The sequence below is a fragment of the Corvus kubaryi genome, unplaced genomic scaffold (assembly GCF_017639235.1).
Source record: "Corvus kubaryi isolate FWS band 111438036 unplaced genomic scaffold, C.kubaryi_AGA036_p1.0 65367, whole genome shotgun sequence".
NCBI classification, from domain to species: Eukaryota; Metazoa; Chordata; class Aves; order Passeriformes; family Corvidae; genus Corvus; species Corvus kubaryi.
In genome coordinates, this window is record NW_024581948.1 from 192,087 (window position 1) to 217,757 (window position 25,671).

At 37.9% G+C, this 25,671-nt stretch overlaps 1 protein-coding gene across 2 annotated transcripts in view; it reads left to right on the plus strand.

The window, feature by feature from the left end:
• The window catches only part of LOC121673369 (integrin beta-like protein 1), a 131,589-nt gene that overhangs the window by 88,357 nt on the left and 17,561 nt on the right, over positions 1-25,671 (plus strand). For both annotated transcript variants that reach the window (XM_042046629.1, XM_042046628.1), the window contains exon 8: positions 25,310-25,426. In XM_042046629.1, the coding sequence (XP_041902563.1) occupies positions 25,310-25,426 (117 nt within the window). The remainder of the gene's footprint in view (positions 1-25,309; positions 25,427-25,671) is intronic.

Genomic DNA, 25,671 nt, shown 5'->3' on the forward strand with positions numbered 1-25,671 from the left:
TATAGTTTTACATTTTTATATGTAGGAGGCCTTCAGGAGGTTCTTCATTTGATGAAATAAATACTTGTGAGGAGATAATTAACTCTGTGTTTCTTCAAGTAGTTTTTGCTGAATTTTCATATTAATGATGTATTTCTAGAATATGATTTGCCTAATAATGGCAGAAATGTTTCAGTGTAAGGCACTATCATCAATACCAAAAAGTCACATAATCAATGTATGATGTAAATTTTCACTCAGCTTTTTAAAACTCCTTTGGAGACAGTGGGGGCTGAATGTAGAAACATTTATGACAAGATGAAGTGTTCCTGCTGTATCTGAATAACTACATACAGCTCAGTAGTAAAGCAGTAAAAAAAGATAAAAAAAGGATAAACTCCAAATAGTGTAAAATGGACTTTGAAATTGAAGAAGAAATTGAAATGCAAAAATACTGGGAAAATAACCATTCTCTTTTTCTCCTGTGCTGGGTGCAGGTGTCAAGGTGGTGGTGGGGGTCTCAAGGATGGCCTCTATCTTGGGGGGAGGCTTGGGGCAGCTGCAGCCCCCAGCTGAGACAACTGCAGCCAACCCACCAGAGGGCACGGCTCAGGCCCTCAGACACAGGGGTGTGGTGCCTCTGGGAAAGGGTATTTAAGAAAGGTCAGAAAATGAGGGACAGGGAGGAGGGAAACAACGAGTGAGGAACAGCGGTGTGAACATTGTGGTCAGAGAGGAGAAGGGGGAGAAGGAGAAGAAGAAGGAACAGGAGAAGGAGGAGGAGAAGGAGGAGAAGGAGAAGGAGGAAGAGGTGCTGCATGGCAGAGCACACATCCACTGCAGCCCATGGAGGACCCACAGCGGAGCAGGGGAGAAATGTGAGGAGGAAGGAGGCAGAGAAGAGATGACCTGACGAGAACTTCCATTACCCTTTCCCCCTGTGCCTCTTCTGGCAGGGGAGGAGAGGAGTCTCCTGAGTGCAGTAGTGAAGCTGAACTTAGGAAATGGATAAGATATGTTTAGTTTTAATATTTGTCTTTTTGTTTCCCAGTACCCAAATTAGTAATTAAATATCTATTTAATATTACCAGATATTAAATATTCATTATTAGTAGTTAAATATTTATATTATTTTTATAATTAAAATTAATTTTCTCCAGGTTGGGTCTGTTGTGCCCACTGAATTTAACTTTGAAAAAACAATTCACAATTCAGATGTTTAGATTCCATACAGACATGTACTGAGGTCATTAGTTTCTTTTTAATTTATGAATGAAGCTGTATCTTCAAGAAAAGCCTATGACTCTCATTTGGAAGATGAAACCAGCACTTTCTCTGCCTGCATTTTGATTTTAAAAGACTTTTTTTGCTATAACCATTTTCAATCCAATTACCCAACAAGTCATCAACACTGTCTCCTTTACTCCATACAAGAATTAAAAAATAAACAAGCATTAATTCTGGGACTGGCCCACTAGGAAAGAGAAAAAAAGGTTCCTCATACAAAGTCAATGCTGTTTTAGTGATTCATTTGTCAAATAGCAGTTATCCTTAATCAACATGAAATCAAGACTAAAAATCATTGCATGAAATTTTGGGTAATGTCGGTGATTGCTGTTATGGACTAAGACTGAATAATGACTACTAATACCTGGTCTGAATGATACAGGTAGGTAAAAGCACAGACTGTCAATACTTTAATAGAATTTCATTACAACTATGTTCTGCATGGTCTTGGTGTCACCTTAAAAGAAATTTCTTGGTTTTCCAAATAAGCAATCCAAAAGTCATCATTCAGGAGGTGTACTTTCATTGCACTGTACTTGTTTTTGGGTACTAGTATGTTTGAAATAAGGTTAAGAAGTCCCAAAGTTGGAATTTCTTTACAGTTAGTGCTAAATAGCTATCAGGATAGCAAAGAATGGTAGATAAAAAATTAAGACAAACATCTCTAACAATAGTAAAGGATGATACGATACAAAGCAAAAATATATAAATTTCTATAAACCTATACAGTCACAAAAAAAAATATTAGCAAGAAAGATTCAATTACTTCTCTTTTCTACTTTTTATTTTTTTAAAACACGGTATTAGAGGTATATACTCCCTTTGTTTACCTTTTCTGTTTTAACCTATAACAACAGAATTTAGTCAAATATTGTATCCAAGCTCGAGCCCCTCATGGCTACTGTGAAAAATTAACCCTGTCTTTGGCTGAAACCTAGAACAAAGCATCACAGGATAGGCTAAGATTGCTTTTACTGTTTTCTCGGGTAACAACAGATCTCTTGAAGTCAAGCAATGATTTTTAATGGAGAAAAACTTGAACTTTCAGTTTTAAAAAATTGGAACTTAATTGTATGGTTTTATTCCCCCCCAGCTCTATTTACTTCATTAATAAACCACCAAAATGATGAGATGATATTCTGGATGGTAGTGATGTGATTAGTGGAACCTGTTCTCCATTCCAAAAGGCCCCAGATAGTGGTGTTTCTTACTGGGCCTGTTGCAAAGTTTGCTGTGCAATACTTACAGCTGTATGCAATGCTGTGAATTTCACAAAGAAATACACTACAGGATAGTTTTGCAGTTTTGCAGGCAGCTTCAAGGTAACCTCTCACTTCAGACTGAGATAGCTCAGATCTCTTTTAATATTTGCTTTCAAAGACACCACATTAGTGTTAAGGAAGGATGAAATACTGCACAGTGAGTCTTTTAAATGGCACTATTTTTATGCGAGTAGATGCATAATGGCAGGCTAATGATTCTGCTCTATCTATATGTTCAGTAAACCAAACTGAGGTTTATATTTAGGCTCTGCATTTAGCCACCAGCTTAATTTCAATTACACAGTCATCATTTGTATTCTCTTAGTTCCTGTGCTCTCCATTGGGGAGTTACAGCAGAATTTCTTTAGGCACTGTAAGCCTATGTGGTAACAAGTGATGACTTCTGTCTGAAGAGGTTTCCTGTTTAAAGAGGGACTGCTCTGTTCCACTGTCAATAAATAAGGGCACATGGGAGCAAAAGGGAACATTCCCTTCTCAGGATTAGTGTACTTGAGATTTTAACTGTTCTCTTGTCTTCTGTGTTATAATGTCACTTTCTCTGCTCTGAGGTTTGACAGACTATATGTTGAATTGTGAAGCCTCATATTCCCCTGTAAGAAATACACAACCGGATATTTAAAAACAGCAAGATGGAATAATTTGAACTTTTAGTCTGAAATACTGACTAACATCTGCTTTCACAGCCCATAATGGGGTTCAAGAACCTTTCTAATTGCCTACCACCTTGATGGATCCATGAGGAGTAATTACAGCAATTAATATTTCAAAACAACACAGATTAATTAGATTTCACCAAACATTTATTACTATCTTCATATTTACTCTGTCAGGAATTCTTTTCACTGCTTTTTATTTAGTGTGATTTGGGTTTGTTTTGGTGTTATGAACACTTCTGACATAGACCAATATTGGGCAGTTCTAATAATGAGGACAGACTTGGTACCTGAGTGAGACATTTCAGCATGGTTATCTATTTTATTTTTAGTTCACACCTTATAGCTTCTGTCAGCTTATTCCAAGAGGACTTTGGGATACCATAAGGAACAGCAAAACTTTCAAAGCAAAATGAAAACTCTTGCAGAAATATTTTTAAGTGCTCTTTGATAGCAACTGAAAGAATTCTCTTCATTTTATGAGTGCAAAGTGCAAATGCGTCAACGGCAATGGCATTTACAATTTAACCTACAACATCAGTGTATGCAAAGTCATATAAAAGATTTCGTATTCATAGCTGTATTCAAAACGCTGCCCATAACGATGGTGCTTCCATTCTTAGGAGTCAATGAGAAGTGTCTATACGTCTTTCAAAGTTTTGACCTTCATTTGAAGGTGCTGAAATGATCTTTCTGGTTGTTTGAATTCCTCGGGGAGAAAAGGGGAAAATTTTGAGGATGGAACAAGACAAGGAGGGATTATTCCCTCCCCTCCTTTTTTTTCCCTTTTTGTTTTACCTTCCTACAAGTTTACTGCTTTGACACTTGGAAAGAAATGGGCTTCTCTGTATGTTCAATCAAGCAAGAATGGTAATAATTCATGAATGTTATATGCCCTTTTCTCATCTGATTTTTTTAAATATTTTGTCTGCATTTGGATCCGTAGGCAATCTTGAAGGGGTCCTGCTCTTCTGTTTTGTAACACAGTTTTTCATAGCAAATGGAATTATTATGAATCTTCCAAAGCTCTTCATAGTTAGTGAAGGGATACAGAATCAGATATAAGGTACCAGAATCAAGATCTCTGTGTGTTTTGGCAGATTTATTCAAACAACCAACTTATCAGATACTCCATGACAGGTGGTACCTCAGCTTCCCATTTATAAACAGGGTAGCACAAAAATCTTTTAATGTCTTCTGTAAATATAAATAGATGATGCCTTTCATCAATATACACTGTGAGGTAACAGTCAAACTGCCTTGTGTTAAAGTGACATCCATATTCCTTCTATGGATAGGTCCTAACATCAGGGAAAAGTAAAAAAAAAACGGTGCAAAACATATGCATGTATTCCTTAGTCAAGTTGTTGGGTGCAGAAATATCTGAGCCTATTTACTTAGATTTTTGTTCCTATTGAAAGTGTCTTTTTTCCCTGAATCTACATTTGTCTTCTCAACTATTTCAGACACATCCTGCAGATACAGCTAATTAAGAGCCAACCACTAGTTGGAGTTTCCCTCAGTGCTTTCCACTGATTTGTTTTTGTTTATGATGTGCTTTGTTTGCTTCATTTCAGTGATACATTTGTGCAGTCTTATTTAGCCTTTAGAGCATCAAGTTACTGGAGCATCAGTGCACACAGCATGAAAAGAAATGAGTCATTCACCCATTCCCAATCTTTTGTTTCCTCATCTGATTGAAGGGTTCAATAAATTACTGTGGTTCATAATGACTATAAAAGTTAAACACTATTTTTATCTATTCAGCTGTGTTTTAAATACAGCATTGGGATCTATCATTCTGTCATGGAGAGAGGCTCTGGAAGCATTTGACAACTTATAATCTTTCCTCCTTCACATATTCATGAGACAGAAAGATTATGCATGCAAGCAATAACTTTACACATTAATTATTGAGTCAGATATCAGGAAGACCATAACTTCATGAAAGACAATGCACAGAAATACTTTGATTTGAAGAAAAGATGAAGTTCAGGGGTAAAGATCCCAAGATCTGAATAACAGCAGATAATTTCCTGTCCTTCCTCCTCTATTCTTTAGCTAAGTGTTGGGCATAACTATGTTAGGAAAAGTCCCTAAGGAAGAGCAGAAGTGAACAGCAGGAGATACAGCTGTTCACTGGGCTCATTAATGGGCTTGGGCAATGCCTAACCAGTGCTGATTACAGATGGTGCAATGAGATCCTTCTCTCAGTGAATCAGTTGTGTTTCTTAGCATGCTGAAAGGAGTCTGCAGGGCCATGACTGTATCACTTTCTACATTCCTTTTTCCTGGAAGAAGATGAAGCCAGCCAGTTACCTTGCCTAGACCATGCAGCAAGAGTCATGGGCTTCTACTACATCCTTCTGCCCTCTATATTGCCTCATTATTTGATTTAATGAATCAATGCACCTGTCTCGGTACATCGAACACTGGTAAGGTAGCCTCCTAATTTGTTCATGAAGGTTGGTGACTCATACTACTGATTTCAAGTAATTCAACTGGCTGTGTTGTGGAAGCCCCTGCACTCAGACTATTACTGGTTTTTTGATGCTAGCATTATAATTCATCCTGGTGTTTTATACAGGAATAATTCACTGGAATAATTTGTTCAAAAGAGAGAGAAAAGAACACTTCTATTGCTGTTTCATCTACACTCTGTAACACAGAAACAACGCTTGGTAGGAGTTAACCCATGCTCCTGAATAATCTTTTGCAGATTAAAAAACAGAGGTATACTGAGCAATTATTTTCATTCAAGTGACATTTGAATTTGACACTTCCCACAGCCCTTTTTATTCCAATAACATGAGCAGGATATGAAATAAATTTAGTGCAGGATCAAAGATGGCTGTTGTTTTTAACCTGCAGAGTCTCATGATAATCTCTATAGACTAGAGCCCTCTGCTTAAAAAGAATAAATACTCTGTTTCTAGTGATTTGGGGGTTTTCTATATATTGCTTATGATAAGAACAAAACAGTTACAGTTATCTATATCCTTGTATGTAAGTGAACAAACACAGCAGCAATGACACTTTGGCACCGTTGCATAATTTGTGTGTGTTCACCTGTATATCCTGCTATACAAAGCTCAGATAAAGACATCTGAATTGTGTTATTTGGAATTGCTAATCTTTTGTATTTCAGAGGCTTTATTCTACTGTTATGCTTCTTTTGCCAGAAATTGTGTTTGTGTCTCCTAGCACACACTTCTTTTTTTTCTTTTTTTTTTGAGATGTGCATTTGAGATGTGGTGTGCTTTGAACTCCACAGCATTCTGCTGGACAAACTGACTGTTCATTACTTGGATGGGTGTACTCTTCACTGGGTGAAAAACTGGCTGAATGGCTGGACCCAGAGTGTGGTGGTGAGTGGAGGAGTTACATCCAGTTGGTGGCTGGTCATCCAGTTGGTGGCTGGTCACACTCCAGTGGAGGAGTTACATCTAGTTGGTGGCTGGTCACACCAGGGCTCAGTACTGGGACCAGTTAGTCCTGTTTAATATCTTTAGCAAGGAGCTGGGTGAAGGGGTTGAGTGCACCCTCAGTCAGTTTCCTGATGACATCAAGCAGGTGTTGATCTCCTGGAGGCCAGAAGACTGGAGACGGATGTGAACTGACTGGATTGATGGGCCAAGGCCAGAGGTGTGAAGGTCAACAATGCAAAGTGATGGGCCCTGCCCTTGGGTCAAAACAACCCCATGCAGTGCTACAGGCTTGGTCAAGAGTGTCTTGAGAGCTGCTTAGCAGAAAGAATTTTCAGCCAGCTGACCATGAGCCAGCAGTGTGCCCAGGTGTCCAAGGACATCAGTGACATGTTGACCTGTATCAAGAACAGTGTGGCCTGCAGGACCAGGGCAGTGATCATTCCCATGTACTTGGCAATAGGTGAGATCACACCATGAGTAATGTGTCCAGTTCTGGGCCTCTCACTTCAAAAAGGGCAGTGAGGTGCTGGAGTGTGTCCACAGAAGGCCAGTGGACCTCGGGATGGGTCTAGAAAACATGTGGTGTGGGGAGCAGCTGAGGGAAATGAAGGGGTTCAGAGAAGGTAAACTCTGGGGCTCAGAGAGGACTTCATCAGTCTCTACAACTACCTAAGAGGAGGTTGTAGTGAGATGGGGGTCAGTCTCCTCTGCCATCTCTCAAGAGAAAGGACAAAAGGAAATTGTCTTAAGTTGTAACAGGGAAAGTTCAGATTAGATAATAGAAACAAATTTTCACTGAGAAGTGGTTAGGCATTGGAAAAAGTTGGTAAGAGAGGTGGCGGAGTCATTTTCTCTGAGAGTGCTCAAGAGGTGTCTGAATGTGGCACTTGGAGATATGGTTTAGGGACGATTATGTTTGTGCTAAGTTGATGGTTGGACAGATAATCTTGAATAATTGTGTGGTGGAAGGTTGGACAGATAATCTTCCAACCTTGATGATTTTGTGATTCTGTGAACTTGTCTTGAGATCCTACAGTAGATCTTGTGCTAGAACATAAGACAAACCATTAGGTGTTAATTACAGTCAGTACTACCGACTGACTCAAAATGAGAACACTGAATATCTTTTTATGCAAGCTATTTGATTCTTTGATCAGAGAAAACTGAAAGATAAGTTGAAATTTCTTTATAGAACATTCAGGAAGATTAATGCTGTCATAGTTTTTAAATAAATTACTTGATGTGCAAGTGTAACTTTTTTAAAGGTAGCTGGCAAAAACAACACTCTTGAGAATTAATTTCTATGTTACTTAGAAGTAAGTAAAATATGTTGCTGTATTGATTCTGTTCCTAATTTATGTGCTTGGAAAAAGCATAACCTGTTATGAACAAATAGTATAAAGACTTTGCAAAACAAATACATATCTTAATTTTCAAAGAAGTGCAGGATGGGCATATTGATTTCTATAAACTATTGCATTTCCCAGATTGTTTCATATTTTTTTGATGAATCAGAAAATGTTGGGTGCAAATGTGTATTGTGCAGTTCCACCACAAGCTTTTGGGAAGTCTGTATTTGTTTTTCTCAAAACTCCCTTAATGATCACTAATTAATCAATAAACATTTTTTTCTTTACCACCTATAGGAGAAATATCATAATAATTCATCTTGAAATTCTGTGATTTTCTGTGTAATGGAAAGCCATGGTCATCTTGGTGCAATGTAGTTCAGCAGAGGAAAGAGTTTAAAATTAAAGAAAAATGTTTTAGTAGGAGGGTGACCACACACTGGAAAAAGTTGCCTTGAGATTTCATGTCGTCTCCACCTTTGGAGTCATTCAAAACAAACTGGACACCGTCCTGGGCAGCCAGCTGTAGGTCACCCTGTGCTGAGGAGAGGGGTTAGACTGGATGGTCTCCAGGGGTGCCTTTCCACCTCAACTATTTTGTGATCCCTGTTGATGGCACTTAGTGACTTAGATTAGCTGAAAAGACTTTCCCAACAAGGACACATTAATCTGTTGAATTTTGTGGCATGGCTTCATGGCAACAGTTTCATTTTTCCATTAATACAAATGAATTAATTTCAATTAGAGATAATGTATTGCAGTCCTGTAGGAGTAGAATACTTCGTCCATCTGTTTTCTAAGTTGAGATGGTGTGAATTCATTTTAATAGGCTGAATTCTGAGTTTTGTTATGTATGTCAATGCAAAGGAAAAGATAAAACACTCCTCAGTATGTGTATCTGGTTTACATATTTATGCAGATATTACTGTTAATTTATCTTATGCTGTGTTTTCTTTTTTACTTGTGTAACAAATACAGAAAACTGGAAGGTCACTCATCATTTGGCTACTCAGGAACTTGTTCCCTTGCAGCAGGCTCTTGCCATAACTGCCTGGACTTAACATTCACAGAAAGAGGGGAGCTGAAGTGGAGCTGAAGGGAGCTCACTTAGGAGAGCTGCTCCTCCTGTTTTTCAGGTTTTGGAAGCATACATGCCCTGTTGTCCAGTTTATGGTTCACTTTTTAGCCTTTGTGCTGCCTAGTGGGGCTCTACTTCACTGAGATATTTGGAGGCATTCTTAAATTTGAGTTTATTTTCATTAAGTATCTATATGCAGGAAACAAATATATGAGCTTCCACACAGCTTGAGTTCCAGACACATCTCCTAGTTACCATGGACTGCATCTAGTCAAGGCCTTTGTATGGTTTGTACAGCTGTCTAGGAATTAATGTGATTCTTCAGACAAATACATAATTTCATTAGGAACACAGACTATGAATGAGCTCAAAACTCTTTAGCATTGCTAAGAGTTTGTCCATGGGGTCTTATACAGAAAATCCTGAGTTTATTTCCTAGTGTTAGCCATGCCATGCAAGATCTAGCTCCAGAGATGAAACCACATTAGTGTAGCAGCATGCTTGAGTTGTTGAACTCTGCTTAAGCACCTGTGTTCATGCTGATAACTTAGTTTTTGATCCAGTTTTGTTTGGAAAGATTGTACAGATCGATCATTAAAGCTTTTATCTACTTCCTAGCAGAAGCAGAAGGAACGGGTGAAGGCTGACATGTAATTTCTTACCCTTTTGTGTCAATGCAACCAGGGCTTGTTCTGTGTGAAACTTTTTACAAGAACAGGTAGTGATAGCACAAGGGGGAATGGCTTTAAACTGAGAGTAGATTTAGATCAGATATAAGGAAGACTTTCTTTACTGTGAGGGTGGTGAGGCACCAGAACAGGTTGCCCAGAAAAGTTGTGCATGCTCTATCTCTGGAAGTGTTCAAGGCCAAATTGGACAGTGCTCTGAGCGACCTAGTGTAGTGGAAGGTGTTCCTGCCCATGGCAGGGGGGTTGGAACTAGATGATCTTTAAGGACCCCTCCAACCCAACCCATTTTGTGATTCTATGAAACACAGAATTGCACCATTTGACTTGTGAGCAGATTTCATGATGTTGCAGATTGGTGTGCACACACTACTTTATCTGCCATTCCAAATTTTTCTCTATTCAGAAGTTATTTTATTTGAATTTTTTAGGTGGTGGTGGTGTTATTTTCCCTGAAATTATATTGATCTTCAGTGTCATAAGTCATGATCATGTAATTTTGATACAGCATGCTGTGAAAGCTCAGCATTTTTGCATTTTGCCTTTAAGAAACACATGAATGTGGTCTTGCATGGGGTTTACATAAAGAAAATACCTGTGTCCATCTGTACTACCAATTTTCAGATCAAGTTATTTCAGGGGGAAAATGCTTATGAAAATGGTTTAATTTGCAGTATAGAATCAGAAGCATAGAATCATAGATTAGTTTGGGTTGGAAGGGACCTCTAAAGGTCATTTAGTCCAAGCCCTTTGCAGTGAGCAGGGACACATTCAACCTGTTCCAGTGTTTCACCACCCTCATAATAAAAAAATGTCTTCCTTATATCTAGTCTAATTCTATACTCTTTTAGTTTAAAACCATTACCCCCGTCATATCAAAATATTGTGTTTGGCTTGTCTCTTGACATTTGAGGTAGGGCTTGTTTGGTTTTGTATTCTGATTTTGTTGCTCTTCTGAACACTGAACCTCTGCTCAGCAGTGGTGGCTTTTTTTGGGTAAGCCTGGGTTACCTTTCAATTAGATACTAAAGTGAGGCTGGGTTGTATATATAGTTTCATGTGTATTACTTACACTGTATAAACTATTCAGATTGTCGATAGTTTTCCATTGTTCCATGAAACTTCTTGGGAAAATATATTTCTTTTTCATTAATTCCAGCTATAAATAAAGTAATGGAGAAACAGATAGAGATGGGTGTAATGTTTCCTGTTGTGATCTTTGAGGCAGGATGGATGAATGAGTCATTCATTTAAGTAGCAGTGCTGATAATGAAGGCTTCAAGGAAGATATTAAATTCTGTCATTGCGATCTGCCTGTGCTCGGGCTCTGGATCCTGAAAGCGACACTCCCAGACTGTCCAGGTCTGCTGCAACACAGCCTGCTCTGGCAGTTGCCTGCTGATGCTTTGCCTGTTGACCCCTTTTACCATCAAAGATACTGAAAGCCAGACTATTACTGTGTGAAGTGGAGAGTCCTTCTGGAAGTGATGCTGAAATGCATGCAGCCTCACTGCTGGGGAGAAGGCAGGGCTGCTGCTCTTGGGAAGGAAGCAGAGAGTCACTGAGTTTTTAAAATAAATGCTTCGTTTCTGTGTTTGTGTGTGCACTGAAAGAGTTTTGGTGTGTTTTGCATGCTACTGATGTTATAGTACATGTGGTTGCTGCTTGTTTTCAGCTGATGTCTCCACTGCTCTTTTTCCTCTCACAACTGAGTATCAGTTTCTGCCCTTGTCTGATCTACAATTTCCGCCCCCTGTAACTTATGCCTCCCACTATTTCTCACAGAAAAATAATGAGTTCTACTGATTATTTTCCTTATTTCTTCCCACTCCCTCAGCAACAAGCCTCACTAGCCTTTCCACTCCAGGAAGAGGGAAATGAAAATAGCAACAAAATTAGTAATTCTTCTGTGGCAGGCTCTTATTTGCTACTGTCAGTGCTCTGCCATAACTCAAATTCCTGGGGAGAAGGGCTAAAATCCAAGTAGTTGCTGTACATCTTGCTGCACAGGAATTTAATAACACACCAGTTTTTCAGTTGCATGGAGCTACTGAGGGGACACTTAAATACAATTTTCTTATGACTGTATTAGCAAGGAGGAGCCAAACCACCTTCTTTGAAGAAACAAATGCTCTTTAGATCATTACTGCTTGCTGTTAGAAAAAAACAAAGTAAAAAAAACCAAAAAACTTTATTAGATTAGGCAAGAGATTTGTTTCTTTTATATGTCTGAGTTATTTTGAGTACTTTTCTCTAGAACAGCAATAAAAGTAGATGCCACATTCTTGCTGTATTTAAAGCAATTTTCACAAATTTAAACTGGTAATACCAGGTCCATTTTGTTTCTATAATAAAATGTTTGTAGCAAGTATGGAATACTCCATCTAGGCCTGATTTCCAACTGAAATCAGGTATGACAGAGATTGTCAAACTCAATGTGTTCTATCTGGTTAACAGTAATTTTGGGTGGTTTTTTTGTTTGTTTGGGTTTTGGGCTTTCTTTTATTTGTTTTGGTTGGTTGGCTTGGCTTGAGGTTTGGTTTGGGTTTTTTTTTTTGTATTTGCTAAATAGAACTCTGACATTTCCTGGAAAAGGTCTGGGATAAATTTTTGATAGTCTGTAAAAATCCATATGAGCAAACATGGCTTAACACTAATTCATGGCATGCTGAAGTCAGAGATGGCATCCTAGTGCTGAAAGAATGTTTTTCACCACTAGGATTTGCCTCCTGTCTGTTCTTTCATATCACTTCAATCTCTCATAGTGAAAGCCATGAACAACAAATGCTACTTTGCTCATGCTCCAAAGCTTCCTGGCTCATCTCCAGTGGTTGTTGTGAATCAAAGTCTAAGCTTAACAGCTGAGTTTGTCTCCAGGGACAGCCACCTTCCCCTTCTTGCAAGGCATGGGGGGATGTGGGTTTTTTCATAATACCACTTTGCATGCCGTCTGCTTTTAATACACTGGTTGCTAGGGCTCTGCTTCTCAGGTGCTGTAATCCTGCTTCTTTCTTGTAGACAAGTAAGTGGATTGCTAAGGATTGCCTGAATTCAGATCCAAGGTGAAACTCAGAAGGTGCAACCATGCACCATGATCCTGAGGGTGGTTAGATGCAAGTGTGTAAGGGGTAAGGTGACCATAGCAGTGACAGCAAAATTGTTCTCAGACAAGAACTGGTAAAGCTGGTAAAGTTTTGAACCATGATGGTGCAGGAAATAGAGGATTTTTCTGTTGGCTCAGTGGTCTCTCAAATGATACATTGCTTCATACTTCACTGAGGTGAATGTTTTGATTAATCTGAGTGGTCTTGCTAGAGAAATTGAGTCTGATTATGTATTGTGGAAAATATATTGGCTCTTTCTATAGATAAAGTAAATTTGACTTGGATGGAAGATTTTTTTTCTTTTACAGGATAAGAAAGCATTTTTCTCTCTTCACATCACTGGTTGACCTAGCTATTGCGTTTAATTCTCTTTTAATGACACTTTTCTTCAAATTGGAAAAATTTTCCTGAGAACACCTGGGTTTCCATTTGCTGAAACATCTTCCTCAGAATTACTCATCCTCATCCCTTTGGCACACCTTTGTATTTTTGAGATTCATTCGCCTCATTTTGCAAAGTGTCAATCACAGGTTCTCCTTCTTACTTAGTTCTTTCTTTTGGCTGATCATTTTGCTTTCTGTTCTCTCACCATTACCCACTTATTCTTCTGTGAGCTCTGCTGCTTAGCTGCCACTCTTGTCTGTTCCTCAGGGATGAGAGCAGACCTCATCACTCTCTACAACTACCCAAAAGGAGGTTGTAGCAAATTGGTCTCTTCTCCAAAGTAACAAGCAGTAGAACGAGAGGAACTGGCCTCAAGTTGCACCAGGGAAAGTTTTAGACAGGATATTAGGAAAAGTTTCTTCACTGTAAGGGTGGTCAGGCACTGGAACAGGCTATCCAGGGAAGTGGCTGAGGGTCCATCTCTGAAGGTATTTAAAAGACATAGAGCTGTTGCACTTAGAGACATGTTTTAGTGGTGGAGTTGGCAGTGATGAGCTAATGGTTGGACTTGGTGTTCTTAAGGGTCTTTTCCAACCTAAGTGATTCTGTGATTCTGTGATTCAGTGATTTGCAGGCATCTTTGCTCTTCTTTCCTTCCGTTTTGCATCTTAATTTTTCAGGGTGTTTGGAGAACTCCAAACTTATCCTTTGAGCTTTATTCTTCTGTGAAAATGGTTTTGCTTTTGCGTCCTGACTTCATGGCCAAAAGTTTTCCATTCATCTCATCTAGGTATGCGCTGTCAAAATCTTTTTTTTTTTGCCAGATTTACAAGTTTTCAGTGTATCTGGCCATAACTCTACTGTCATATAATTTCATTACCCATACAAATTAAGCCTTCATCCGTATCTCTGCCATTAGTCTGGGAATACTTTCTTTGGTGGAGCTTAGATTACATTTCTTACACGTACATATTCCAGAGCATGTTTAGCATCACCTAAGTGGTTTTTTAAATGGTCTTCTCTTCTCGTCATGTCCCATCTTCTGCTGCCTCTGAAACCATTCAGATAGTATTTCCTGCTCCTACCTGTGAGTGTAAAAACACTAAAAAAGAAAGAAACAGCTTCCAGGAACCTCTCCCACCTTTAAACTGACATCTCCATTGTACTTCTGTGTTGTTGACTTTCACTGTTTTACCAGTGAGCTTTAGTTAAGGCTAAAAATGTACTGAAATAAACTTTTATAGGGTTTATTCCGCAAACATGGTTTATGTGAAGGGTTCAATTCTTTCGTTCCCCTCCACTGGAATAACCTTGCTCTAAAGTTGCAAAGAACTGTTCCTAAATAGCTGGAGGGAGTAGGGAGTTGCATCTACCTTCAGATTTCTGTATTAGGGGCTGCTATCTCTGGGAACACTATGTTCTCCATACATTCATTAGTGGGGAAATAGGCAGATTTAATTTACAAGTTACTGGACATGCTTATAAAAAGTACTTTGGGGGAGAACAGGTACACAAATTACTACAGCATGTAGCTTTGATGCATTCTTTCTCTATGCAGAAAGGTACAAACCTTCAGGGTTCACTGGATAGGCCCAGATTTCTCTGCTCAGTTGTTCTTTGGCTTGGCAGATTTTTTTTTTTTGCTAGGCTTTTATAGTGAATATTGCTTTTTCCTTGAAAGGATTGCATTTTTTTTTTTATAGCCAGCAATCTCATTTCTGATGAAGTTTTAAATATTTAATAGAGCAATTGGTCTGTAGAAAGAACTATTTGCATTGTCTTTGTGTTCTTACACGATGACTGAGGAGATTGACAAAGCAGTACTTTGTGTAGTATCTATACTTGTTTCCAAAACAGAAGAGGATAGATGTTTCCAATTTAGTGTAGAATTCCCTACAGTACTTATCAGGCTTTACAGTCTTAACATTTTTAATCAGTTGTAAAAGATCCTCTTACTCTGTGATTTATATAATAGACCTTAGTTTTTCTATTTTTGCTTCATTTGACTTCAGAATGTTTCCAATGCTATAAAAAAAATTGACATTTTGTTAATCTTACTTTCATCTTTAATTTTTCCATGTATCAAAGTTGATAACAGTATCACTGTTTAAGCAGTGACTTTTAAAGACAGAAATGATTAGTCATTTTCAACCAAAAGAGATACAATCATTAATATCATGCATATGACTGAAATTTTCCTCAAAATCTTATTGACCAAAGTTTTCAAGGGACTAATGACTGGTCATGTGTTTTGAATTCTCCAGCTGCTGGAAGGCTTTTAATGTTTTCTGGGGAACACTGGGGACTCTTCTTTCTCTCTCTTCCCTCTTGAGAGAAATTATGGGAGGAATTGCAAGTTATATAAAACTTCCCTGCCACTCCCAGAAGTTCATCTTGTGTTGTAGTCTAACAGCCTCTGTACTAACGGGAAAAATATTTCCATTCAGTTTCAAGCACCTCTTTTTCCCATTGATGGTGTTTCCTTCTGTCCAGTGCGTGACACTGGCCAAGGGCTGAGGCTCTTCCAGACATCACTGTTTTCAGTGGGCCACCCCACTGAGAACAGACACAAAGTAGCTGGTGGCAGAGTGGGTCAGGACTGATAGCAGCTGGTAGAGAAGAGCCAGGCTGGCTGCACAATGCGACTGCTGCATTTTGCATCTACAACTTAAATACACAGGTTAATCTGCTGATTGTGGCTGACCAGCAAAATAAAGGTCAGTTCCAGCCAAGGCAGAAATCTTGGCAAGAGCACATCTTCTTTAGCAGTGATCCTTCTAGAAATTTTGGGGCTAATTCACACTATAAACCTGATCTTTTGCTCTCAGAATTAGGAAGAATATTAAGGTAAGGGTAATTGCTTCAGTATTGGGCTCTTCATAGGAGTCTGAGTTAACTAAGTGGAAGAAAATTGCCTTAATTTTAGTGTTTCAGAGCACTGTTGTGTTTGTCGGGAAGGTTTGGAAACTGATCTCATATCCATCTTTTTTTGTGGTGGAAATAGGGGAGCTGTCACTGGTAGGCTTTAATTACTTGTTGCATGTGTTTCAACTAGCTTGAAAACTGCTGTCTCTGATTGCTGAATTTTATTCAGGTCATCCAAACAGGAGGCTGAGTATAAATACATGTGGCTCCTAATTATACCTGTTCTCTCCAACTCAGTCTTACCAGTGTCCTTGCCTGCTCATGAAGCTCTATCAAGACAGATGAGCAAAGAGGGAGTTACTTTCAAGGACTTTAAACAAGTGCACACCTGTAGAGTGATACATAATGTTTCTGGCTGGTCCTTTGAGAACATTTGGGTCACTGGTTTGTCTTTGCTATGCACTCTTCTTGAAATCTGTAAACTCCGGGTTACTTGCAGTGAAGAATTTACTACTTATACTTCAAATCATAGTGGGGAAATGAAGGATTGTGTTGTTTTCTAAACTTTGCTTCTAAAAAGCTGTTACTCCTTCATTCAAACTCCTTCAAAAGCTGTTATTTCTTTGTTCCATATTAGATACTTTTCTGCAGAGCCAGCCTTTTTGGGTGCTGCGGAGAAGCATTGTTTCACAGATGCCATTAAATTTGGGGCAAAGATTTTAAGAGCCATAAGTCAGTGTCTCTACAACAGATTAAATAGAGAGCCTTGTAACAAGAGGCTAGTGCACAATCTGGCCAGTTGGCAGCAAAAAAGGAAAAATTTGCTTAAGAGTGAGGGTAAGAGCATTTTAGCTTGGAACTACTCAGTAGATGATGCAGTTGCTAGGAAATGTCTTTCATTTCTGGAAAAAGTCTTGAGGTGAAAGCTAATCAATAAAGTAGATCCAGTGTGATGTCATTTGTTGCCATGGTTTCTGAACTTAGTAGTCTATTATCTGCAAATAGTATTGATGGTTGCTATGCAGTTGAATCTTTTCATATTGTTGTTTTACCATTATTAAGCACTTTAATCTTAGCTAAAGCTTCAAAGAGCAGACCACTTAGGAGTTTAAATGTTTTGATAGATAGGCTTCTATTACAACCCTAAAATATCTTGAATTTTACTACCTAATAAACAACAGGCATCAGCAGGAAGTGAACAAGGTTAACATTTTGGTGATTAAATCTCCACAAAGCAGTTGACATTTTCTAGTAAATTAATCTGCAAATTAAATATCTCTGTGGAATTAGTGCTATGACTCATTACATGGCAGATCATGTAAAAAGAGGGGAAAGCAGTCAATCCCCTGGGTGATAAGGCAGTCAAATGTATAAAGCTCTAAATGGCTCAAAAGCCATCACGGCTTCTTGAACAATGGCCTTGTGTTTCATGTATCTTTCACTATGGGATTGTGCCTCTTTATTATATTTGGCTTTTGCTGAAAAATATTTTGTAGCAGCTTATGCTAAGCATCAGGCAGCTGAACAGGCTGAAAAGGAAATGAGACTTACTTTTCCTGATAGCTGTCAAGATGAAGAGAAAGCATGCTCAGGTCAGATCCTTTAAATCAAACATAACTTCATTTTTAATATTCTGTGGAGAAAATGTTAGTTTTAGTAGAATGCTTTGTATCCTTTGTTGATTTAGTTAGATACTCTTTGCAGTATTTTTTCTTCATAGTTTGAGTTTTTGAAAGCATTTTGGGGAGGAAGAATAAAAAAGAGATGAGGAGAGGAAGGGAAGTTAAAAATCAGATGATGGCTTTCTGAATTCTAGTGTTTGTGCATCTTCAGAGTGGCATTTGCTGTGCTGTCTATTTTTCTCTTTTTCCCCCAAAGTATTCCTTTTCCTCCCCTTCAATTTCCACTGTTCTCTGCCTTAACAACACATTTCTTTAGAAAGTGTTTTGCCACCTTCTTTCTTGTCCTCTTCACACATCTCTCCTCTATGTGGTGACTTTGACTATCACCTTTCTTTCAAACAGAGAAGTAATTGCCTTCCTAGTCCTACTTGTCCCCTTAATACAGTGAGTGAACTGCCAAGGATGCCCTCCCAGTGGGAGAGCCTGAGGAAGATGTCACCAGGAAAAGTGATGCATCCGGCTAAAATCCTGCTCCTGCAAAGTGGGCAGGGGTGTTCTGGATAACTCCTCTCCTGGAACTCCTCTAGAAATTCCCTGCTGGCTATGAAGAAATGCAACTGGAGCTTTCGAGTGTATCCTCGAAGCAGGGCTACTGAGAGCAGGCAGATGGAGGAGACATGTTGGCTTGATGATGATAGCAGATGTCAAGTTAACAATCTGAAAAGGAAACTAGCAGTGCAGCAGTACTTCTTACCAAAATTTTTAAAGAGAGGGAGGGGAAAAAAAAAAAAAAAAAGAAACAAAAAAGAAAGACCACATGGAAAAGGAGATACAAATCAGTATTGCTGATTGGCAGGAGCTCTAAAAGACTATCTGATGCCAAATCTGTAAAATGGTGCTGTTGAGTGGAATTATCTAAAGAAGTATTTCACTATTAAGCTGTCACAAAGAAAAAGCATTTACTTCAGGTGCCATATGCCAACTGTGCAATCAGGTTTCCAGTCATACATCGTGTGTGTTCTAAAACTGGGGGACAAGTCTCAGCCATTTGAAGTTGCTCTTGCGTAACAATTGCTTTTACAATACTGGATATTCAGTTGCTTGCTTCAGTTCACTGTTGTGAAAGTTGTGTTGTTTGGGATAGCATACTTTTATTTCTTGAGATTTTTTATCTTAGGGTTATTTGGGTTCTTTGTGTTTTGAGGTTTTTTACCCTTAAGGACAAACTAAATTGTCAGACCTTTTTTAGTGCTCTTTCACATCATAAAGCAATTCAATTTATAAAAGACTAAAAGAAACATACCTTTTTTTTCTAAGAAAATATGCCCATTTTGCCTGTTATTTGAGGGAAAGCTTGGTACCTTGTACAAGTGAACAACTTGGTAAAACACACAGTAGTGGAAAGTCTCAGGCAGTCTTTAACAAAAGACTTTCTTAATTTGTGAATTTCTGCTGTTTTTCTTAGGCTAGATATTTATACCAAGAGCCTTTGCCAGACACTGAGTGTGGGTGATAAGCAGACATGGGAGTTAAAGTACCCTCTCTTAAAGGGAAAGGGTAAAGTCTGCAGAGCCACCATGGCATGGCTGCGTTGCACACGCCTGTGAAGCCTTTCAATCTGCCCCTGGCCTTTTCACATGGGACTCTGAAGTTCCATGTAACACTGGATGGCCCCGTGTCACTGAGAACTTAAAATAGATTTGGAGTAGGTTTTCCAAGTATGATATGAAAATTAAAATAAAAACGTGAAGCAACAAAATCATTTCGTGAAAGTACCCTGGAGATAAAGCAGCCTGGAATAAGAAGTTACCAGCTATAGCTACAAGTCTTTGAAATGTAGGATATAGTTATATGATAGTTGATTACATTTATTTCAGACCTGTTGATAGTGCTGAATGTAGTAGCTGATGCAGTTATAGCAGCTGAGAGGTGACCAGTAAGACTAAGAAAAATACAGATATTTAACCCCAATTATATGCTTCAGCTATCGTTCATGTTATTTAAATAAAAATCTCAGAATTTGCTGCTAAAAGTTTACTTTAGTGTACAAAATTCTTGAAAAAAAAGGAGTACAAAAATCTGAAGTTTGGAAATTACTTTAGATTTATTAAAGCAATTTTCATTTCATTTTATGTTGGTTTGATTCAGCTAAGCTCTTCTCTGGAGCTGTTGTATCTTTAGTTGAGGTCTTGGGTCAGTCATGCTGCAAATAATCTCTTTTTATGAGTAGACTCAAGGCATGTTTACTTTCTGTACATTGATTTAGAAGGAGAAAGATTCCAATCCAGATCCAAACAAGTAATTGTTCTTGTAATAATTGCAGAATGTTTTTTGTTATGTAGGAGGAGATAAATGCACAATTTTTTTTTTTCCATAATGTATTGCAGGAAACAAAAAGTGCTTGTTGCTTTAACATTTTGTGGAAAACCCAAGTTTCACCCAATTTCCAAATTATCTCCACACAAACAAGTCCTCCACCCCAAGCCCCTAACAGCCTAGTAGAGAAATCCTGTGCAGACCAAGAAAAGAAATCCTTTGTGGTTTTTGTATCTTGTACTGATAAGTTCATTTTTTAGAAGAGGAAATACTTTTCCCAGCATAACCGCAGGTACAGGTTCATCTCTTGCTTGCCTAAAGTCCTTGTAAGAAACTAATCCTGAGATTTTCATCATTTGGATGAGATCAGTCAGATATTCATGCACTCAAAGGGGTTCTAAGGATACTTTTGTACATACTTAAGATGCTTCCAAAGGTTCCCTTTTTCTGACTCCTCATAAACCACCCAACCAACCAGATCCAAGAATTGCCAGCATTTTAAAACCCAAGGATCCCTTCCTGTGTAAAGTGGAATTCTTTTTGTCTAGTCAGTACAATATTTTTATACAAATTTTTTTTAAAGCCATTCTAGATGGGAATTAATTCCAGGTGATTTTTGGAATAGGACATACAAAACACACAGTGCATGTCCACTGAGAAATATGTTGTTGTTTCCTGCTTGAGTTTTTCAACACTGATCAAGCTCGGCTGGAGTGTACTGGTCTGAACACCTCAGACTGAGCAAGGCATGGTGATATTGCTCACCCTACTTTTGGCAAGTGTTGCATTTTGTTTGCCAGTTTTGTGGTACTGTTTGTTCCCTTTACTGGTCTCTTTTTCCCTCCACCACTCAGTCAGTGAATTTTCTTTTGCCCTACTTGAATCTGCTGCCTGCTATTACTTCCTTCAGCCACATCTGCTTCCCCACACCTTTATGTCCACTGAAACTTTGTGATCTTCTGTACAAATTTTCCCATCCCCCTTGTCTGCTTTGCCATTTCTGAACATTATTTTAGATCATGTTCACATTCAGCATGAAATGAGTTCTGCTGGCAGAAAAACACAGCAGCTTTACTGAAGTTGCCTGAGATTACTTGATAAAAAAGAAATTGCAATTTCTGATAGGTAATGCTTTCAGATGTTAAGCCTGGGACAGCCATGGGGCAGAAAAATCCTTACTAAAGGCAGATTCCCTCCTATTTATCAGAAGCCCAAAACACCATTTTTCTGATATGAAACTTGTCTTGCTTTTGCCACAGTCTCAGTGCAATTTGGCACTGTATTTCTTACACATTAAAAAAAAAAATAATTAAAAATGGCTTTATCATCCTGCACAGAAAAATCCTTTATGTTATAGAGTTACAGACAGGGAAATACAATGAAGTATATTCAGTGTTTATTTTTACATTGAAAGCTATTGCTGTCTCTTCCTCGTATTTTTGCTGGCAATAACAGGGTAGAAATGCTTTATTCCACAAATTATGTACTTCTAGCACAGTGTTTTAAAATTACCTGTACAAAAGAGACTTTCAGTTAATCCATATAGGCATCTGGAAATTGGTTTGAATGCAAGCAGCTAATGGTCACAGCAATTTGCATGGGAGCAGGTTTAATGTAAATCTAGGCACTGTTTAGTTATGTTTTTATAAATGTTGGATGTGAGGAATGAAAAAATACTATAGTAAATGGGGAATAAAATCAAAAGCTAAATGCTTAAGGCATTTTTTTTAGAATTCTAGACTCAGTTATCTAATGAACTTGTGTTTTGATGAGATGTGGCACTTTAATTCCCTTTAAAAACAAAAAAACCCAACCTAAGCTGATCTTTTGTCACTCTTCAAGTACTAACAATTATTAGTGATAAGTTAATACTCCTATTGACATCAATGGGAGGAAGAAGTGTGAGGAAATACTAAGACTGTAGGCAAATAAATGTCTCGTATAATTATTCTATTCTTAGCATCTTGCATTGCAATAAGTAGCTTAAGCTTTTCAATGCTAATAACTCATACAACTTCCATCATAATGCTTCCTTCATCTGAAGGCATCAGTTTATGACATTTACTCTCCCTGTTTAGCAAGGAAGAGTGGAAGCTCCTTGCTATAAATTGTCTGAGGTCAACTGATTTCTTTTTGCTCATAAAGTGTAGCTCTTGCACAGATGGTTGAGAAGGTGCAGAATATTATAGTCATTCCATTTTTAATTGTCTCTATATGCCTTGGAATTTAAAGAGAATTGAGGATGTATGGCAGTCGCTTTCCCTGTATAATCAGGTTGCTATGGTAAACCTATTATTCTATACAAAGAAAAAGTATGTTTAGTAAAGCGCCAATCCCTTTTCAGTATAACATGAGCTTCAAATTAGTTTCGAATGATTGAATTTGTTTTGTAAGTATCTTATCACAATAGCTCAGAAAAGGTCACAGAATAAGGTGTGGCTTTTGGTATTTCAGTAGCAGACACATCCTATATAGTTAGCTGTTCAGAAAAAATAGGACTTTAATTCTTTGTTAAATTATCTCCTTAGAGTGAGCCCACTTCACATAATCTAACCAAAATCTCACTACTTCAGAATCTCACTACTTTTGGAGGCAAAATATCTTTATAGCCAGTACAAAGTTCCAGTTATTTAGTGACACCACTAAATTAATTTCTCATGCTGATCTTGTAACATTTGTAAAAGTAAAGGAACTAATAATTTGAGTATCAATTTCAGCAGCATTGTACTAAGCTACTGTAATTGTATCTTTGAATATTTAAAAGTAAAGAAATAGCTCAAAGAAATCCTTTTTCCAGAGAACTTGCTGACTGAGGTTTCTGTCTGCTTTCAAGACACTTTTAATTCTGCTGAGGTCTGCAGTCAGATATCTAAACTGTACCCTGAACTTAGGTGGGAGCCATGCAAAATAAAATATGAGGCACAGATTGGGAAAGTAGGGCCTAAATTGCCTTTGATCATGTATCTCTTACATGACAAAGATGTGCCTGATTTGCCTATGGATGGACTTCCCTCCATTTTTCTGCTGGTGAAACTGTTGCACATTAGCTGAAATGGATAATATTACTTGCAGCAGGGACTGAGAGGAACCTGTTCCCACTGCATCACAAGGGACCAGCCACTGGACTCTAACTTATTAAATGAAGCATTAAAGAAGATAATTCTTAGTTACAGAACATGCAGGATCCTCATTACAGGACCTTCCTTTGCTCATTCCTCTGAAGGATTTTCCCTTTCTGATTACTCCTCTAGTCAAATCAGCTTGCTTAAAATGATTTTACTATCTTCAGGCATCCTTATTATAGCAATGGCTGGCCAGGAGACCACTGCTGAGGATTCTTCTTTTGTTTATGTTATAATCTCCACAACAGGTGGGTCCTGTTCATCAGGTACCTCTCAGCCTACAGGTTACTGACTCTTCCTTGGGACAGGGTGATGCTGCATTTTTGTAGAAGTGATCAGGTTGCCTAAGATGAATGCATAAAAAGGGACAAATTAGACTCAATAAAATTCTCTGTATGTTTAAGCACTAAGGATTTTTTTTCCCAATTTCTAATGTGGCTGTCCTTGGCAAAAAATTATAGCTCAGAGAATGTAGGCAAATAACATAATTTCTTCTGTACATAATCATATCTTAGATTTTGACATGATTACTAAGCACAACTCTATTCCTTGACGGGGGAGATGCACTTACTGTAAGAAGTTTCTTTCTGGAACAAGCATCCTCATATAATTGCCAATGCAACATAATTTTTAAACTATGCATATAATAAAGGTATTAAAAAGCATTTTCTCTAATTCTCTTTATCAGCATGTCTTTTCCAAAATTCTTGGACTTTATGTCCTTCTAGATTGAATCCTGGTGCATAAAATGTCAGCTCAAAAGTGCAATGTTGAGGCTTGGGAAGATGAAGAGTATAGAAGTTATAAAATGAGGAAATATTTTTCCATAAATAATAAGATCTCTCCCTAATCTGATTCAATTAACTGTTTTCTTAAAAAAACCACAAAAAACAACCCCCAAAACCCCACAAAAAAATATAACAAATTAAGGTTAGAAGTTGGGAAAAGAACGTTAATAATTATCTGTCAGTACCTTACCCTAAAAGGTTTTATTGTCATGGCACCTACAGCTAGAAAATCTCCACTAAGGTTTTCACTAACAGTCCTGCTCAATAAAATATTTCATCAAATGCTGAAAAAAATTAGTGCGGTGTGTTGTGAACTGTCTGGTTGCATAATGAAAGGCTGCACTTGGAGGATATTTTTTACTTTCTAGCAATGCTGTAAATTTGGGGGTTGCAGTCAGTAGAGCAGTGACAAGGCCCAAGTTGAGTTTCACTGATGCTGTGATTAAATTAAATCAATAAGAGCAGGTTTTCTGCATCCTAGTCTGTGTCTCTGGTGGCAATTTTTCACACACAATATCCTTTCCCAAGCCCATCAAATGTAGGAGTTTGGTCCATGGTTGGTGCCATATTTGGAACGTTCTCACACCAGCATTGCATAAAATAATTTAAAAACATACAAAATCAAACTTTTAGAAGTTCGGGCCCATTACCTGAATTAAATTTGTCTCAGATGTGTGGAATGTATGACTGTCCTGGATATTGATTTTTTTCCACATCTGGCCATTTACGGTTTTGGGTTGAAGATCTGTCGGAGCTTGGATAAATCTGTTGTCCCTTTAAGCTCTGGGGAGCTCTCCTGTAAATAGTTTGATGGAAGGGGAGACTGTGAAAGAGGTCGTGCTTATTTCCTCAGATCTAGACAAAAATTATGGGGATTTTTGCTTTCAAAAAGCTTGACAGAATATTTGAGGAATTATTTTTCTACATGAATAAAGAGTATCTTAGGTAGCTCTGTACATAGACTATAATTCTGATCACATTCTTATTGGTGTTTCTGAGGTATGTGCTAAATATTTTAGATCAATTATAGAGGTTAATTATGCAGATAAGCATGGGCCAGCTCAGTTATGCTAAGTTCAGATATGAAAAACATGCAATACCAGTGATTGCTTATTGTTGCTGTTTCCACTAAGATTATAACAGTGATACTTTCCATCTGGTTGCCATGGAAGAGGAATAGTTTTGTCTTGCTATGTTTTTGGTTGGTTGGTTGGTTGGTTTTTAATTGTGTTTATTTGCTATACTTTAATTAATAGACCATGACTTGTTTTTGGGGATAGAATAGCATAGATTTAGGGTTTTATTCAATTTATTTTATTTTACTTTACTGGAATCATGACTCTTAACAATTATTTATTCTTGCAGGGAGATGTGAATGTGGCCAATGCACTTGTTTCCCTCCAGGAGACAACAGAGTTCATGGCAAAAACTGTGAATGTGATGATCGACAGTGTGAAAATGCAGATGGCGATGTCTGTGGGGGTATGTGTTCACTTGATATCACATAACACAGCATAGCATAATTTAACAACTTAACAGAACTAAATCTTGACACTATATAGCTTTCTGTTCCCCTTGATTTTATAGTGTAATGTCACTATAGACAATTTACATCTTTGATTAATAATAAGATGGCAGATTCTGTAAGAAACAAGCGCTAGAAACATTGAATATGTTAGGGAACATTTATCTTAAGACTTCAGGAATGTTAACACATAAATGAAAGT